Below are 17,760 nucleotides of genomic sequence, written 5' to 3' on the forward strand. Positions count from 1 at the left end.
AACTGCAGGCAATAGCTTCTTTTACCAAATCACAGTGTAGTCCAAGTGCTTGGGGGTCTGTCTTTCACCAGCTGTGTGCCCTACAGCAAGCTACCTGGCCTCCCCCCAAAATGGGGATCATCATAGCCTATGTCGTCAATTATGCTGATTAGAAAAAATATCCTACAATGAAGTGGGTGGCATAGAATTAGGTGCACAGTAAATGTGCAATAACCCTTAGATACTATCATTGTTACTACAGTCCTTAATATATGTCAGAAACTCAGGTCCTGCAAATTCAAAAGAAAACTCCATGTTCTAGTAGCAGAGACAGATTATTATCATATACTAGAGACTTGGGAAAGTTAGAAGTTCCAAGCTATAGATTATCTTTCTCCCTACCAGTGACCCAAAATAAGAAATGACTTTCTTTTGTGTTCAAGGCAATACACAGCACAAGCTGGAATCAGACCTCTGAGTCTCGGTCTGAGGGGACGTCTACTGCATTCATTCTTCTGAAGGAAAGGGTAATGTATTCTTGTTCTTTCAAATTCTCTAGGTCTTTGAGAATTTCTAGAATGGAGTTCTAGAAACAGCTATCTCTCAGTGACTGGAAAGACAGGTTCAGTGACCTCTTTACTTGATCCTGTGCTCAATCCATTTACACAGAAGTGACTCTTGGGGGCTGGGGTTGTGGCTCCGTGGTAGAGTGCTTGGTTAGCATGTGTGAGGCACTGGGCTCCATCCTCAGCACCACATAAAAATAAATAAATAAAATAAAGGTATTGTGTTCCATCTAAAACTAAAAAAAAAAAAATTAAAAAAGAAGAAGAAGAAGTGACTGTCGGCCAAGCTCTAGAAACTGCCAACCCATCTTCCTCTCTGCAAAGCAGGCAGGCGCCTATGGAGGAAGACTGCAAGACTTCACAGGCATGAAGAAATGGGAACACACTGATCTGAGAGTCTGAACCCAGACAGGCTGATCCTGGGGCTGGAAAGACACATTGCACTCAATGCTGGCTCTGGGTGGAAGCAGTGCCAGCCCCGGGGTTTGCCAAGCAAGGGACCAAGGGTGTGGATTGCCCATTAACCCTACGATACTCACGCCCCAGATTTGCCTACCAGGGGCTTCTCATGACCAGCAGTGAGCGAGTCTCCAGCTCACACACCACGCACCATTCACTCTGCCTTCCACGTACAGAACCATAACTCCACCAGCACAATGCACACACTCGTTCACAGTACTGACACACCACATTCACATCTTCATCACACGCAGGGAGCCCCTTACCCACAACGCTTTGTTGACCTCTCTGCCAGTGTCCAAAGGAGCTAATTCAGGCTTGCTTGGGAACAATGCCTAGACCTCCAGGTGCTCAGCAAGAAGTCGGTCTGACCTGTGAACTTCCAATAACTTCTGCAAACCCTGGGATCCAAATGGGGCGAGGTGTTTGCAGAGTGAACAAATAAAGTAACAACTGTTTGTCATTTGATTCTTCAGATTTGCCTCTGAGTCACCATTGCAGTGTGGTATCTATGGGTCAGCTTCAACAGTTTACCACCAAATATATACACATCCTTTGTTCAGCTAAATTAAGTATTGCTTAACATTAATCCCTTTTAAAAAACTCATCTGTGAGGAGCCTCAACCAAAGAGGAAAAAGACAGAGCTGACACTAATTGTCCCCATTCACACCCCAATCTCTCTGATCAGGCACTGAAGAGTCGAGGTTTGGATCTGCTGCATCTTAGGACAGAGGTTGCTCAAAGCAAACCTGATATAAGTGGGTTCTTCTTGGGCCATTAATTAGGTACTGTTGTCCAATCATTCCTATCCAGAGGGAACAGAAGGGACAAGGCTGTGTATCAAAGGGGTTCTCTGGGAGGGGGCATATAATACCACCACAGCAGCCTATAACTGTGATCAGAGCTAAGACCCATTCAAGTGCCTGCCCACTCTCCCTTGAGAAACAGCTTTTGCTACAAGAACAGAACCAGCTTCTCTCCACCTGTCTCCCCAAGGTGACTGAGGTCTGTTTCTTACTGTCCTCCTTCTCCCTCAGACAGAGGAAGAAGGGATCTACTTAGAGTTGTCTGAATTAGTCATAGAACTATGTGAAACTGCTGTTTTGCAGATTTAAAAATGGTCAAATGTTAGCCATTTCATCTGGCTTGAATGAATACTTTATCACAATTCCAGAGATAAGGTAAAGAAACATATTTTTCCAGTGGGGTTCTTCCTCCAGTATCAAGATATCATTTCTTTATGATGTTCTAGGTTCAAAAATAAACATCATAAATAAACAAGTGAATGTTAGAAAGATCCAGTTTTCTTCTTTCTTATCCAAAAGAACTTGCTTTAGGAAAACAGTTTCCACGCACAAGCTGAAACCCACTTTGCCTAATCTTTCCCTAAGATTAGGAAATAATATCCAATCAAGATCAGTTTGAGACTTTCATTTAGGATTCTGCATGCAGCAGGGACTGTACATAGGGATGTAGTGGTGGTGGGTGACAGGGGTCCACTATAATCATAAGATTTGGCAGTACAAGGTGGAGCTTCATAGAGGCATTCACTTTAGAAAGCATTTGTGTTTGTACACCCACGTTCATAGCAGTGTTATTCACAATAGCCAAAAATGGAAACAACTCAAATGTGGTCAAAACACACAATGGAATATTATTAAGCCTCAAAAGGGAAGGAAATTCTAACACATGCTACCTCATGGATGAGCCTTGAAAACATTATACCAAATGAAGTAGGCCAGTCACAAAAGAACAAATATCACATGACTCCATTTACATGAAGTATCTAGGGTCAAAATCGTAAAGACAAAATACAATGGTGATTGCCAGTGCTGGAGAAAAGAGGAAATGGGAGTTCTTATTTATTGGGTACAGAGTTTCAGTTTTGCAAAATGAAGAGAGTTCAGGAAATTGGCTGCCCAGCAACAGGACTGTACTTAACAATGTAACGGTACAACCAAAAATGGGCAAATGACAAACTTCATGCAATGTGTATTTTGCCATGATTTTTTAAAAATTGTGGATCTGATGTCAAAGAGCTGGATGGGATATGGACAATTCTGCTTTTAAGACCAGTTTACCGTGCAGAAACGGGACACTGTGACAGCAAGCCCCTCAAGGTGAGGGGCTGGGAGTCCATGGTAGCTGGAGTGGACCAACCCAGGACAGTTTGGGAGGAGCCTGTGAATTCTCAGGAGTTACCCTGGGTGGCCTCAACAATGAATTGATCCACACAGAACTTAACCTTCCCTGTGAAGCATAAACAAGCCATCCTCTGCGCTTTCAGCTATCTATAGGGCTACTATTTGTCCTGGTTTGCCTGAAAGAGCTTCCAGACAGGCAAGAAATGTATACATGCTGATGCTCCCTATAATAGGCTGAATAATGCCCCTAAAAATACCCTGTTCTCCTTGAGCTCCATTTGAGTGGAGAGAAAGAAACAACAAATAAGCCTATGAATATGATGCTAGGAGGGGGTTCATACTATGGGGGGAAAATTATCAGGACCCAGGGTGCAAGGAGATTGCATTTTTAAATAGGGTAGTCAGCTGGTATCACCAAGAAAGTGGCATTTGGGAAAGAAAAAATGCAGGTAGAAAAGTTTACATTAAAATAACCCTTTGTTGCTTCTTCCTTGTGTGACAATAAATTCTTGACTTTAAACATAGACTTCAGGTTTTTGGTAGTCTGGCTCCTTTTTTTTCCCAGCCTTCTAACCAGCACAAAGTCCAGTATGTGCACGCGCGCACACACACACACACACATACAGTTTACACACACTGGCCAATCTCAAATGTATTCATAGCATACGTATAAAATAATAGGGATATCATGCTAGAAAACACAAGAGGTTAACTGATTGGAACTGCCTAGAAAACATGCAGAAGTCCTGGCCAGAAAGTGTTCCACTCCACCCTCAAGCTCTCTTTACCACTGATTGTCGGAGCAGTTACAGGTGGTCCATTCTATCGCTCACTGTACAAATGAAGAAAACAGGGCCCAGAGAGAGGCAGTGGCATCCTTGGGGTTGCACAGCCTTTCTGCACATAAAGGTCAGATATTCTGCAGGAGTAGCATTTGGTGCACGTGGTCTTTCTGTGAGACCTCAAGTTCCTCTATTACCTCAGAGGAGAAAGAACTGGTTGGATTTCCCCTCTACCAACTGACATGAGATCCATGCCCAGGTTAAAGGGTCCCTCTCTGATCTCTGGGACACCTGAGGCAGCATCGTCTTTCCTGACTGGGAATTCTCCAGGTGTGTGCTCGAAAGACAGCAACAAACTCTGCTGTTCCTGGAGAAAAAGGGGACTTTGCAGGCTGTCAGAACAGAATCTGGAAAGAATCTCTTACTATGGACAAAGGCTGTGCACGCTATGGTGGAAGCTTGTGATCTAGGACTCCGTATTCTACACTCAGGTCCTCTGCCTGGGGACCAGAGGAGGGGGCTCAAAATAAATGGGGTGCTTTAGGATGGTAGAGCCAGGTGTTGTAACTATAACACCCATGAGGAAGATAGAACTAAGTGTAAAGGTGATCGGATGGTGACAAGGCCAATAAAAACAGTCAAATGAATGAGGCTGTGTAGATCCTTCCAAGTACACTGTGGGAAGTTCACTGCTTCGCAGGTGAGGCCCAGGGAGGTAAAAAAAAAAAATACACCCCTGATCCCAAATTCCTCCCCTGCTCTTAGGGCCCAGAAGGTTCAAGAGTACCCTCTTCCCCACTGCCCCTGCCGTGTTCTTTCCCTGAGGCTGCCCCATTCCCAGTCTGCTCCCTAACCTCCTTAGCTTCCACGTTGAGACTCTTAGAAGCTATGTGACCTTGTCCAAGTGGTTTGACCTTTTGCAAATGCTCTCAAATGACAGAAATACTTGCCACTGATGATAACAATGGCTACCATTTATTGAGAAAGCTCCCACTGCCAGGTTTTCTGCTGGGAATTTAACACGTGATCCCATTTGAGTCTCACAACACCCCTATCAGAAAACTGAGGCTCAGAAATGTAAAGCTGTTTACCTAAGATCCCACAGCTAACTAACACTCAGGGGCTCAGGATTTGAACTGAGGTCAGACTCCAGACTAAAGGTCTCTGCTAATACTGTCCCTGGCAAGGTTTCTGGAAAGAGCACCTTTACACATAGGATGGTTGGCCAAAAAAAGCATTACTAAACATATTTAAAAATTAAAGACTCTTCAAAGTCCTTTACCGCCCCCTCAGAAAAACTCCCCAACAAAAACTGCATCAATGCAATGAACAGGCAATTCACAAATAGGGAAAAGATACCAGAAAGAAAAAAAGTTTATCACCCTAGAAATCAAACATACAAATTACTCTCATCTGAGATGATAATGAGAGGACAGCCCCCAGGAGACACTCAACCCAGGCACCCTAATCTTTGACTTCCAGCCTCCAGAATTGAGAAATAAAGTCCTGTTCTTTATAAGCCCTCAGTCTATGATATTGTCACAGTGGTCCAAACAGTCAAAGACCACATATTCCCTCTTTAAGGAAAACCCCAAATTTGTGCAATAAAGGAAATGTAATCATAGCGCGCAGGCGCACACACGCAAAAGAAAGAAAAAGGAAGAGAAAGGCAAACCAATTTCATGCATTATGCTTTGCTTATCAGATTGGAAAAAGTAATAAGATAATTTTGAAGAACAGATACATTACAAATCTGGGGCGTAACTGCTGTAACCTACTCCTAATTTGTTGCTATTACGCTCCTAGCATGGACCTTTTAATTTTCAACTCGTGTGACATGCTTCGCTTGGTTTTTCACAGCGAGCAATAAACACTTTAATGATAATTGCCAAGAGAGAGTCAAGTGCAAAACAGTCCGGGGCGGAACCCAACGTGGGCGGCTCCCCCCTTGCTGCCGACTCCAGTGACACCTGCCGCGCGGGCGGGGACCCGGGGTCCGCGCGTGGGTCCAGAGCAGCTGGCACCACCGAGCTCGCGGCGTGGGGCGCGCGGGGACCACAACTCCCAGGCGCCCGCGCGCCGCCCGTCCGGGACCACGTGACCCGCGCGGCCCGGGTCGGTATCGCGGCGGCTGCGGGTCGGAGTAGCCTCCGGGAGACCCGAGCAAGCAGACGCGGCCCTGGGCCGCCGGCGCGCTCAGTATGGCGGTGAGTCCCCGGCACCACTCCGAGAAGAGGGCGCGGGTGGGCGGCTGGGGCGGGGTCCCGCGGAGCAGCCGCCGCCAACCTCGAGATCCTCGCCGCCCCTGGCCCCGGGCTGGTGAGGGAATGTGTTGGTGGCATTGGCACCCACCGAACAGGGTTGGGGGATGGCAGGTGGGACTCGCAGTGTTTTTGCGGATTTCTATTTGTCTCTCCTGCTGGGAGTCAGTCCTGCCAGGACAGCGCGGCTGCAGCGCGGCCAGCCGGTGCGGGCGCGGCAGGTGAGGACCGCAGAGACAGGGGCCTCAGCCCCGAGCTTTGGCCAGAGCCCGGGGACGGGATATTGTTACTTGGGGTATTGCAGGAGGCTCCCACCAAGGGGAGTCCCCGCAACAGTGCAGCCTGCTGCTACTGCGCACTTAGCGCACATCCCGGCCCGGGCTCTGCAGCTGGCAGGTTCCCGGTCTGTTTAAAATAAACCCAACTTCTTCTCTTCCTCCCTACACTGTGAGTTAGAAAGTAGCGCTTCGGCCGCTCTTTTCTTGGTAGGGTTATCTGGGCTTGAGAGAATGACAGCTTGCAAAACTCTGGTCTTTGAAAAAACAAACAAACAAAAAATCATATTCCTTTCTTCATCCCATGAAGAAATCATAGAATCGAAGAGTCAGGAAGTCTATACAGACCTATACAGTCGACCCCCATCCCCACCTCCTATCCGTTCCCTAGATGGGGAAATAGATGGGAAGCACTAGAAAAAGTTCCCCAGCCAGTCAGCGGTGGCATTGGGACCCTCCTCTCCCTCGGAAGCCTGTGATTGGACAAATGAAGAAGCTTTTCTCAAAGTGTAAGTAACCCCAAATAAGAAAGTAGGGAATAAACAAGGCCCACGGATTGCACCCTCCTTTGCTTCAGTCCCTCTCCACCCAGGGTGTGGCCCTGAATAAAACACAGATAAATTAAACTGCCAGAGACTCAGATTCATCCCCAGTGGGAAAACAAGATTAAGGCCCTGCCTTTTGTATATCTGAGCACAAAACCCTTTGACTGAAAATTACAGCCATGAGTCTCCTCAGGTCAGGGTGTGTGAATTTGAATCCTTTTCTTTAGCAAAAAAAAAAAAATGAGTGGGCTAGGTCAAGTGACTTTCAAGTCCTTGACCCCCCCCTCCCGGATTTCCCAGAGAAGTGGAACTGATGTGGCTCAGGGCACTTCCAGCTCTGAACACACTGTACAGTACCTATCTTCTCCACTGCCTCCTACTCCTACTTCAGACCTGTCCTAGCACCTGCTCCCAGCATTCCCTGCCAGGTGTCCCCCAGGCAGCTTTGCTGTCCCCCCACATTGTGTCTTCCCTGCCTCTGACTACATACACCCTGTTATAATCACCTGTTGGCTTCTGTCTCCCCTGTTCCATGAGGGTTCAGAACTTTTCTTACTCATCTGTGTATCTCCAGGGTCTGCGTATCCCTAGCATAACAAAAGGGAATTTTGCTTGAATAAATTTTGCTGTCTGTAGGTATTCTGGTCTGTGACAAAAGGTGTGTGGTTGTTTTGAGCTCCTGAGGTGGCTGGCCCATGCCCAAGGATGACAGAAGGAACCAGTTGTGGAAACTTCCAGAGTGATTAATTATCCACTGGAGACATTCCATTCATGCCAGCTGCTTTACCAACTGAACTCAGAGAAGGAATGATGGGCAAACCCCCCCTTCTCACACCCACAGATAGAGCTCGAAGCTTCTGTTAGTCTAATGAGTGCAATGCCATGTATAAATGGAGTTTCAGAGGCTATTTATGCCCGTTCATTTTTGTATATTAATCTTTTGGGAGCATTTTGCTGTCAACACATAGCCTTCTGAAATTCTAACAGGAGATATCTGGATAGTGGAATTCAAAATGAGTTTGACTTTCTATTTGGTAGTTTCAGTATTTTGCATTGAGCAAATACCACTTGCATATGAAGGAGATAAAAAGCTAGTTTTGTTTTTAAATTCTTCAACATAATTTTTAAATAACTGCTCAGATTTCCATCTTGAAGCTATTATTGTAATTTACCTGACCAGGCAGGAGAACATCATTGTTCAGATGTTTTGTCAAAGTGTGGCCCCACAGACACCTACCCATAAGCACTCAGATTATTTGCTGAGAACCAGCACAGCCTTTCCAGAAAGATGTGTGGTTCTGGGTACTTGATCCCTGAGTGACCTTGGGCAGATCAGTGGACCTTTCTGTGCTTTCCTTGTCAATTTTAAAGGAGTCAATAATAGGCAACTGCAGAGATGTTGGGAGAGTGACTCAGATAAAGGACAGAAGGAGGCAGGCACGGTGCAAGCCCATACAGGCTCTGGGAGAACGCACAGCTGCGTGACTATTTTGTTAATCAGATATTTTTACATTCCTTCTCCCTCCTGCAAATCCAGGAGCCCGGCCCCTGTGTAGACACAGGTGGGAGTTAGTGGCACAAGTCACACCCCTTTGGGAACTGGAAGGTGTGTTTACTGAGTAAAATGGCCAGCTCTACCAGACCCAAAGCCGCAGTGTCCAGGTCTCAACACAGGGATTGAGACATACAAGGACGATAATCCCCCACTCAGCCCACAAACAGAGGCATATTCATTTTTTAAGAATCTTTTTCTTCATCTTTTACTGGGTTTTCAGGTAGGAGTTGAGTTCAAACTGGGAGCCTGCCTGCTTCCCAGGGGCCTGTGAAACCCCTGGTGAGGCCAACCCAGGGGAAGAGTTCTGAATCCAGGCCCCACTTTACAAATGAGGAAACTGAGGTCCAAAGGGGTCTTGCCTCAAGTCAGTAGCTCAAGGTCACACAGCTGTTCCTTGTAGAGCTAGGAATGAGAACCAGGATGAGCAGCTTTAGAATCTGTATCCTGACTGCTAGGTTTTGCTGCCTCTGTTCAAGCTGTAACAAAGTGAGAATTGGAATCCCCTGAAGGGGGCTTGTTAAAATCATGCATCTCCTCTGCCCCCTGCGCCTCTGCCCCTGGATTCCAGTGGAGGAGTCTGAGGAGGTCCAGACATCTGCATTTTAAATAAGGCCCTGGATATCCTAAGGAGGCACTGCTGTCCCTCTTCTCTAAGCCACTTGCCAGTATGAGGCACAAGACTGTCCTGTGTCTCCCAGGCCAGGGCACGTTCCACCACACCCAGTCGCTCACCTGGAACTTAATCTGTCTGTGTGGATCTAGGTATAACAGCGCCACTCATCCAAACCTGTTTCCCGCTCCAGCGTTCTCCCCTCGCCCCTTCCTCTTTGCCTTTTCATAATGTGTTCTAGCTGAGATCTCCTGGGCCCTGGACTTTCTTCGCAATCCCCAGATTGGTTCTTGTCTGCTTTCCTACTTATTTGGAGCATTGACTGAAAACAGCCAGACTTCACACAATGTCTTGGACAAATCCCTTTCCCTCTTGGGACTGTCCTTCTTAAATGGGAAATTCAAGGGGGTGGAGCAGGATTGGAGTTGGACTGAGTTTTGCAGAGCTCAGACCTCTGTCCCCTCTTCACCCAGTGACTTATACAGTGGAGTCACAAGGAAGATTTTATTTGCCCATGTTGTCTGGAAAAAAAAAAAAAAGTTGAAAACCAGTGGACCAAAAATTCTCCGAGGATACCCCTACCTCTGACACTTGAGGATTCTAATATTTGGCCTTTGTCTTAGAAGGCAAAGTCTCCCACTGGCTGATCCCAGTGCAGCCACATCTCCTTGGCTGGGTGGCCCTGATGGCTTCGGCTGCCTGAGGGCCTTCCCTTCCTTGAGAGGGTGATCCTGAGAGCCTTAGTTTGGCCTTAAGCCTGGTTGGACATTTAAAATCTCCACCCATCTCCCATCTTATCTTCTTTTCTTGGTGACTGGGAGGCTCAGAGTGTCCTGGAGAGCACAGAGCTTAAGAATCCAGCAAGCCTCAGCTTTGAAGTCCAGCTCTGCCTCTTCCTAGCTTCATGACCTACAGATTACTTAACTGCTATGAGACCAGCTTCCCCAGTTTTCCTTCCTGTAAAATTGGCCTAATTGTCCCTATTACACATAGGACTATTGTGATGCTGACATAAGATAATGGGTTAAAAGCCCTGGATGCCTCTCTGAACAGGGATGGGTCCGAAGGCACTGTGGGGCCAGTGCTTTCACCTTCAGGCCTTCCTGTAAGGCTGAGAATGCATACGGGACAGAACCATTATCCCTTCTCTCTAATCCTGGACACAGAGCTGGGCTCAGTAAACAGTGACTGAGTGGGCAGATGTGGTGTCCAGATTAAAGACAGCTGCCCTTGCCCTACCCCATGACAAACACCACCAGATCCTGGACCCACCAGGACAAAGAGGACCCACGCCACCTTGAGGAGGCCATACTGGAGCTGAGCAGAGGGCTCAGACCCAGGGGTAAGAGGAAATGGTCGCTCCTCAATCTAGTGCTTCACCTTTGGATTTGGAGGTGACATCCCTGCATGGCCTGAGGACATTTGGTGACATCCTGAGTCTGGTTGGCCCTGTGAGGGTGGGCACTACCCTACCTTTCCTTCCATGTGGGACAAAACCAGCTCAGTTACAGCTCCACTGCTGACCAGAGTGGGCCAGCCCCTGCTCCATATGGCCTCAGTTGGCCATGCTGACCTGTAAAGACCCTTTCAATATGTTAAGTCCCATGTTCCTATCTTTCTGGGCCTCCAGAAGAGGATGTTGAAAAGCTTTAGGAGCCAGGGCTTCCAGTGTCCTGAGCCCCCTGTGATGCAGATTCCCTGCTCTTTCAGATGCATTTCATCTTCTCAGACGAGGCTGTGCTTCTGTTTGATTTCTGGAGTGTCCACAGCCCTGCAGGTAAGAACTGGCACGCTTAGACTTGCAGTTGGAAGTCTTCTGATAGAGGCAGAGGAGAATCTGGATTCTCTTCTCTGTGGGCATTTAGGTGAGCCTGACTCCTCAGGCATAAACATTGAGCAAGAACTCTGCATTTATGATTTCATGTGCAGCCACCTCTCTTCTGAGCGCAGAGGGCTTTATTATCTCACTGATCCTCACAAGAGCTAGGGGAGGCAGCTTCTCCCTCTACCACAGGGAAAGGAACTGAAGCCCAGAGAGGGGACATGCGAGGGCACACAGTCAGTAAGCATCGGAGCCAGAACTAGATCAAGGCCTCCTGTCGCTTCCTGGCACCTCCCTCATCCAGGTTCATTACCTAGCACTGGCTCAGAAGTCCAAAGTGGCAGCTGCAGCCTTGAACCTCAGATGAAACCCTACTCTGAAAAGGAAGAGTATTCCTTTGACTTGAAAGGGTAGAGTTTGAGGGCTGGGGTTGTAGCTGGCAGAGCGCTCACCTAGCACGTGTGAGGCACTGGGTTTGATCCTCAGCACCACATAAAAATAAATAAAACAAAGGGTATTGTGTCCCATCTACAACTAAAAAAGTTTAATAAATAAATAATATTAAAAAGCAGACTAGAACTAGCCACAATGCCCATCATTGCAGGTGTGGATCAAATAAATCATAATCATCTCTACAGTGGATTGCCATTCCAGTTAACTGTTGCTAGCCTGTGGATTAGAACAATAGTCATTTTATTATTCTCTCTCAAAGTTCTGAGTTCACTGGGCTCAGCTAAGTGTCCTCATTCAAGGGCGCTCCTGCATGCGGTATAGTTGAATGGTGGCTGCAGCAGTTTTCTTGAGGACTCACACTCTCCTGTCTAATGGTCGATGCAGGTTGATCTGGGGCTCTTGGCTTCCTTGTGGCAGGGTAGCTAGATTCTAAGAATGAGTGTTCCAAAAGAGCAAGGGAGAGGAGCATGAGGTTTTTAAGCCCTAGCCTTGGAAGTCACAGCATTACTTTCACGTTATTGGTTGAGGCAGTCACAAAGATCTTCCTGGGTCAAAGGGGAGGGAACACAACTTACACCACTTGATGGCAGGAGTGTTGACACTGTAAGAAGAACATGTGGGTGGTAATATTGGGGTGGCTGTCTTTGGACAATACAATATCACAGATACTGTGGAGCCACCAGGAAGACAGATCTGGGTGAACTAAGGGAAACCCACATATGAAGTTGGGTGCCGGAGAGTTTGCAGAGAGGAAGCTGTCATTTAGACAAGTGGAAGCCTGAACACTGAGTAACAGAGGCTGCACTGGGGAGGAGGATCGGGTTCCTAGAGACCGGGCTGGGAAGGAGACTGACTTTTCATTATATGCCCTTTTTTACTGTATAGATTTTTAACACATGTATGCAGTTACTTGTACTTTTATATTTGAAAAGTCTATTTCTTGTGCAAGTGATTTCCTCTGAAGGAAAAAAAAAAAAAAACAAACTACTTCTGTTCCTTTTCTTAAACTCAAGACAGTTCCATGACCAGAAAGTAGGTCTTCCCCACACAGGCCCAATTTTCTGATCCCAGTTGGGAGACCTTCCATTCAATTCTCATATGAACTGGAGTTAGCACAGACCCCACAGGGTAAGAGCAGTCCCATGAAACTGCCCCACTCCGACACCGACCACAAGTCCTAAGATTTCCAGTTGGCTATAGAATTAGGGTTCCCATGAGCTCCTCCTTGGTTTATTTGCTAGAATGGCTCACAGAGCTCAAGGAAATAGTCTCTGTAGGCGCGATGGATTAAGTCATTGACCACTGGTGATCAACTCAACCTTTAACCCCCCTGCTGGTCCCCAGAGGTTGGGTGGGGTATAGAACTGAAAGTTCCTACCCTGTAATCATAGGTCAGTTGCCCTGGCAACCAGCCCCTCCCAAGGCTGGCTATCCAGGAGCACTAGCCACTTGTCGTCTTAATAGCACACAAAAAGACAATACTAGCAAGGCTCCAAGGGTTTTAGAAGCAGACCAGCAAACCAGGGCAAGACCAAATTTATATTTTTTATGTCACAGAGTCTCATACAATACTTTAAGGTGGACCATTTATTATCTTTTCACTTGTTAAAAAAAAAATAAGTAGCATTGGCAGTTAATTTTACACAGCAGCCCTAGGACTTACTTTTCTGTAAAATAACTTAGAGCTTTTCCCCACTATAGAAGTAAACACACACTAACAGAAGAAATGTTAGAGAATGAGGCAGAAAGAAAATAGAAACTCACCCATATCCTGATGTACTCAGATAACTATGACCCCTTTGCTGCATCCTTCCTTCCAGCTTTTTTGGTGTACTTGCACATAAATAGGCCCTTGCTGTATGCACCCATGACATGACAGCGATCATGCAGACTGCTGGGAGGGCTGGATGATCCCTGCCACTTGGCCCCTCCCTCCTTCCTTCCTTTTTTCCTTACTTTTCCCCAAAATTATACATATTTTTGGAGGTGCCATGTGATGTTCCCAAGCACGTGTACATTGTGTGATGTTCAGTCAGGGTAAATGTATTTACCGAAATATTTTTAATTTCTTTGTTGTGAAGACATTTAAAATCCTTTCTTCTAGCTTTTTTTGAAATGTGATATACATTATCAGTATCCACAGTCGCCTTAGTGATCATGCAATCTAGGACCTACTTCTCAACTCAGCCTCTTTTGACAGGCATGGCCCTTTCTGTGCTGGTGGTCCTGCTCCTGGCTGTGCTGTACGAAGGCATCAAAGTTGGCAAAGCCAAGCTGCTCCACCATACTCTAATGAGCCTGCCCACTGCCACCAGCCAGCAGCTCATCTTGGAGACAGACCAGGATTCTGCAGGCGCAGGCTCAGACTCATCCCCAGTCAGCAGCACCAACCTCAGGTACAGGCACTAGGCGTGGGGAATGGGCAGAGTCCTCACGCTCACCCTGAGAGGAAGGCTGGGCAAGAGATTGTCAGCCCCAGTGTGCAGAAGGGAACTCCAGGCCCAGGGAAGGACCAGGACTTGCCAGAGTGGTGACAGTTAGAAAGGTGAACTAACATAACACTCAGGTGTCCAGATGCCTGAGCCAAAGCTCTATTGATAGCCACTTTAGGAGGCTCAGATTTCTGCAGGGACTTGTGATCTTCAGAATTCCAGTGCAGGCCCCTGTCTAGCAACATGGGTGGCCACCCAATCTTCCCCCAAATCTCACTAGGCTTCCAAACCTAGGAGGGGATCTGTAGCTGTCCTGAAGCAAATGGTAAGAATTGGGTCAGCAATGTGGCCCACTTGGTGGGGGAGGCAGCTGCTTTTTTCCTCCTTTCCCACCCTGATTGGTTCTCTTAGTATCCCCAGTCCTCACTCCAGCTTCATTGTGCTTAATAAGCTGCTGCATACCCAGCCACTTTACCTGGGTGTCTCAAATCTTCACAACCACCCTGCAAGGGAGTTCTTACTCCTGTTTTACTGATGGAGCTTCAGAGAGCTTTACATTTGTCCTAGGCCAGAATTAGTACATGGAAGAGTCCCTGCCCTTTCCATTGTCATCCTGCCTCCCACGGTAGGTTCAGGGGGAAAAATCTGCCTTAATGATGATTTCCTCTTGTCCCTTATCAGGTAAGATGGATGACATATACCATCGTTTTCCCATTTGCCTAGGATGCCAGGAATCTCAGATCTAATTGTGGAGATGTCTTTTTAAAAAGCAATCTCTTTCAAGGAATGGTGGCACATGCCTGTAATCCCAGTTTCCCAGCTATTTGGAAGGTTGAGGCAGGAGAATCACAAGTTCAAGGCCATCCTGGCAACTTAGTGGGACCCTGTCTTGAAATTTTAAAAAAGGCTGGGGATGTAGCTAAGTGGTTAAGTGCCCCCTGGGTTCAATGTGCAGTAGTGGGGGCAGGGGAGTACTTCCTCCTGGTTAAGCATATACTGTGGCTCAAATGCTTTCTACTTCCTGATATCCACTTTCTGTCTCTAGCTCATTACCAGCATTACCTTGGTTCTCTTTTTTATCTAGGTGGTTTTTGTGTCACTTTGGCCAGTCTCTAGTCCATGTCACTCAAGTGGTCATTGGCTACTTCATGATGCTGGCTGTAATGTCCTACAACATCTGGATTTTCCTCGGTGTGGTCCTGGGCTCGGCTGTGGGCTACTACCTAGCCTACCCACTTCTCCGCCTGGTTTAGCTGGTGAAGGATTTGCAGGCACTCAGGGCTGGAGGGAGCTGGGCACCTTCTTCCAGGCATTGCACTTCAGTGGATTTTTCTCCTGGTGGCCATTCCTCACCTCCTTTTCAGTTCCTGGCAAATTGGAGCTGAAGCCAGCACTTGTTCCCTGGAGTTCAGAGGCCACTGAAGCCACCCTCTCCTCGGCCAGCCTGCACAGGGCCTGGGCCTATTCTGGTGCCTTAAGAAGGCTGCTGTGACCAATGGAGAAAGAAAGCAGAGACTACAGCCTGGGGACAGGGTTACTGAGCCTAGACACATCCCTGTGAAGCAGGAATAAGAATTTCCAAAGGTTTTCAGGACAGGGAGGTGGGATCTGGGTGAGGAAAGCCACAGAACCTGGAAACCCTCTCTCTGCTTTGTGCCTTATCGACAGGAGCATCTTTCTGGACTTCTGTCTTTAGGGGACAGAGACCAAAATAGCTCCTTTTTCTGACCTTCGTGCCTTTGGAACACATAGTTTGTCCACATGATCCACAGAATAGACTAAGACTTTTACATTTTTCCCACTGAACTCCTGATTAGCACTTTTGCACACTCATACAAAACAAAGTTTTTCAAAGAAATTATTTCATCTTATTCATGATGGAAGGCAGCAACCGCTGAGACCTGCCTCCCTTTCTTGGGGAGAGAATAAGTGACAACTGATTAAAGGCGGCTGGTTTGTCCTCTGGATGGACTGAGCTCCTTCCACCCGACGGCACTGCCCACAGGGGAGGGTAATCTAATGGCCAAGGTGTCTGGGAGTGCCTCATGGCCTCAATGCCCCCCCCCCTTTTAATCTGGATCCTCTTTTATCACTTACTGCCCACTCATAGAGACCTGTGGGGAAACACAATTCAGTCACTGAAAATACAGGTTAAGCCTAAGGGGACATTGACTGGATGCAGGGAGCAGTCAAACCAAAGCCAGTGCATTTTTAGTTAGACAAACTCTGGATATTTTAACCTCTTCACTTTACAGAAAAGAAAATCTTTTTATCAATTTACAGGGAGAGAAAATCGCTGCTGTGGACTATAATGCCCATGTTCAAGTACCTCACAGGCTAGATGAAAAGATGTCTTAAGCTTTGGGAATTAAAAACAATTACATTTTAATAAATACATATTTTTAAACAGTCAGTGACTCTGTCCTCAGTCCAGCAGTAAGCACACATACCCCTTTTGACAACAAGGGGGAGGGGGCATGTGCAGAGGGAGGGGGCATGGAGCTGGAGGTGCATCCGTATGACTGACTGAGGACTGAAGAAGACAACTCTGTGCTTAAGAAAATGAGCCCTGAAACACTGTGCCCACAGGTAGGCACCCAGAATGTCAACTTGGTCAACATTCATTTGTTCATGTGACAGACATGAATCAGGTACCTGCTATAAAAAAAGTAACTGTCACCCAGAATGTAAACACTGTGAAAATTAATAATAGCACCTTTTCTCTCTGAGGACAGAAGCAAAAATATAATGACCATTTTTAACTTACAATAAGAAATAATTGTCAGAAATTATGTGCCACATCTAGGGTTGCTTGGTGGCTTCTCCTCGTGCATGCAAGGAGCTGGAAGCTGCCCAGGGCCTCAAAGATATATGATTTTGAATGTCCTCTGCAATGCCAATAGAGCCTCCTCCATCCATCATTAGGTCCTGACCCTCTAAGGCTCCCTCCCCTGGAAAGAACGTTCTCTGATTTTAAGTGTTTATGAGATAGGAATCTGAACTTCATGGGTGATCAGTGAACTCCTCGTTGGATAGTTGTTTTAAACGTGGTGATTCATTTTAGGATTTTCTAGCAGAGAGAACTTTTAAAATTTTCCTACTCTTTGCTCTTCAGAGTGATTCAACAGACAATCCGTTGCTCTCATGTCAACAACGGCCTTTAGAGCCAAGTCACAAAAGGTGACAAGAGTCCCTATTTACAGTTTAAATAGTTTAACAAACACACAAGTGCTTATTATGTGCCTGGCAGTGTTTTAAGCATTTTATACAAATATTAGCTCATTTAATTCTCACAGCAAGGTAGAGACTACTTCTCTCTTCATCTTAGAGACAGGGAAGCAGAAACAGAAAAAGGCATCCAGCTTAAAAGTGGCAGAGCCAGGACTTAGATTCTGAGTTTGTTTCTTCAGTTCAGCTGAGGGGGCTGAAGCCAAAAGGGTAGGAGTAACTTGGCCAAAACACGCAGAACTCCTGGGACAAGAAAATACATTCAGACTGTGAAGACTCTATACTCTTGTATTCTAACATAACAGGATGGGAATTCTAAGGAGATCTGGGGTGGGGCCCAGGACATGGATTTCTAACAGGCATCACTGGCTCCTTCCTCTCAATCCAGTGACTATCAGGCAAGGGTGGTGGCGCAGAGCCCAGGCTCTTAAATCAGACAGCCAGGATTTGAATTCTTGTTCTGCAGATCACTACCTGTGCATTTGGACAAGTTACTTTACCTCCCAAAGCCTCCATTTTCTCCTGTAGAAAATGGGGATAACAGCATCTCTACAATGGTTGCTGGATATAAGACCATCTGTGTCAGTTGCTCCCCCACCCAGGGACACCTGTTAAGTAACAAAATACTTGGGCTTTATTACTGCCTCC

At 46.7% G+C, this 17,760-nt stretch overlaps 1 protein-coding gene across 3 annotated transcripts; it reads left to right on the forward strand.

Moving 5' to 3' along the window:
• The first annotated feature begins 5,964 nt into the window (after positions 1-5,964).
• Positions 5,965-16,297, forward strand: Slc31a2 (solute carrier family 31 member 2). Of its 3 annotated transcripts, XM_046451405.2 has the most exons (5): positions 5,974-6,138; positions 6,859-6,976; positions 10,888-10,954; positions 13,653-13,848; positions 14,969-16,297. In XM_046451405.2, the coding sequence occupies exons 3-5, from the start codon at positions 10,888-10,890 to the stop codon at positions 15,135-15,137; spliced, it is 432 nt and encodes a 143-aa protein (XP_046307361.1). In that variant the 5' UTR covers positions 5,974-6,138; positions 6,859-6,976; the 3' UTR covers positions 15,138-16,297. The 3 variants fall into 3 exon arrangements, with proteins under 3 accessions (XP_046307362.1, XP_046307361.1, XP_046307360.1); XM_046451404.2 differs by lacking the exon at positions 6,859-6,976 and having other exon boundaries at positions 5,978-6,138; XM_046451406.2 differs by lacking the exons at positions 6,859-6,976; positions 10,888-10,954 and having other exon boundaries at positions 5,965-6,138.
• Positions 16,298-17,760: the final 1,463 nt, after the last annotated feature.

The sequence above is a fragment of the Marmota monax genome, unplaced genomic scaffold (genome assembly GCF_021218885.2).
Source record: "Marmota monax isolate L192 unplaced genomic scaffold, Marmota_monax_Labrador192_F-V1.1 WCK01_AAM20220418_F8-fsc00020, whole genome shotgun sequence".
In the NCBI taxonomy this organism is placed as follows: domain Eukaryota; kingdom Metazoa; phylum Chordata; class Mammalia; order Rodentia; family Sciuridae; genus Marmota; species Marmota monax.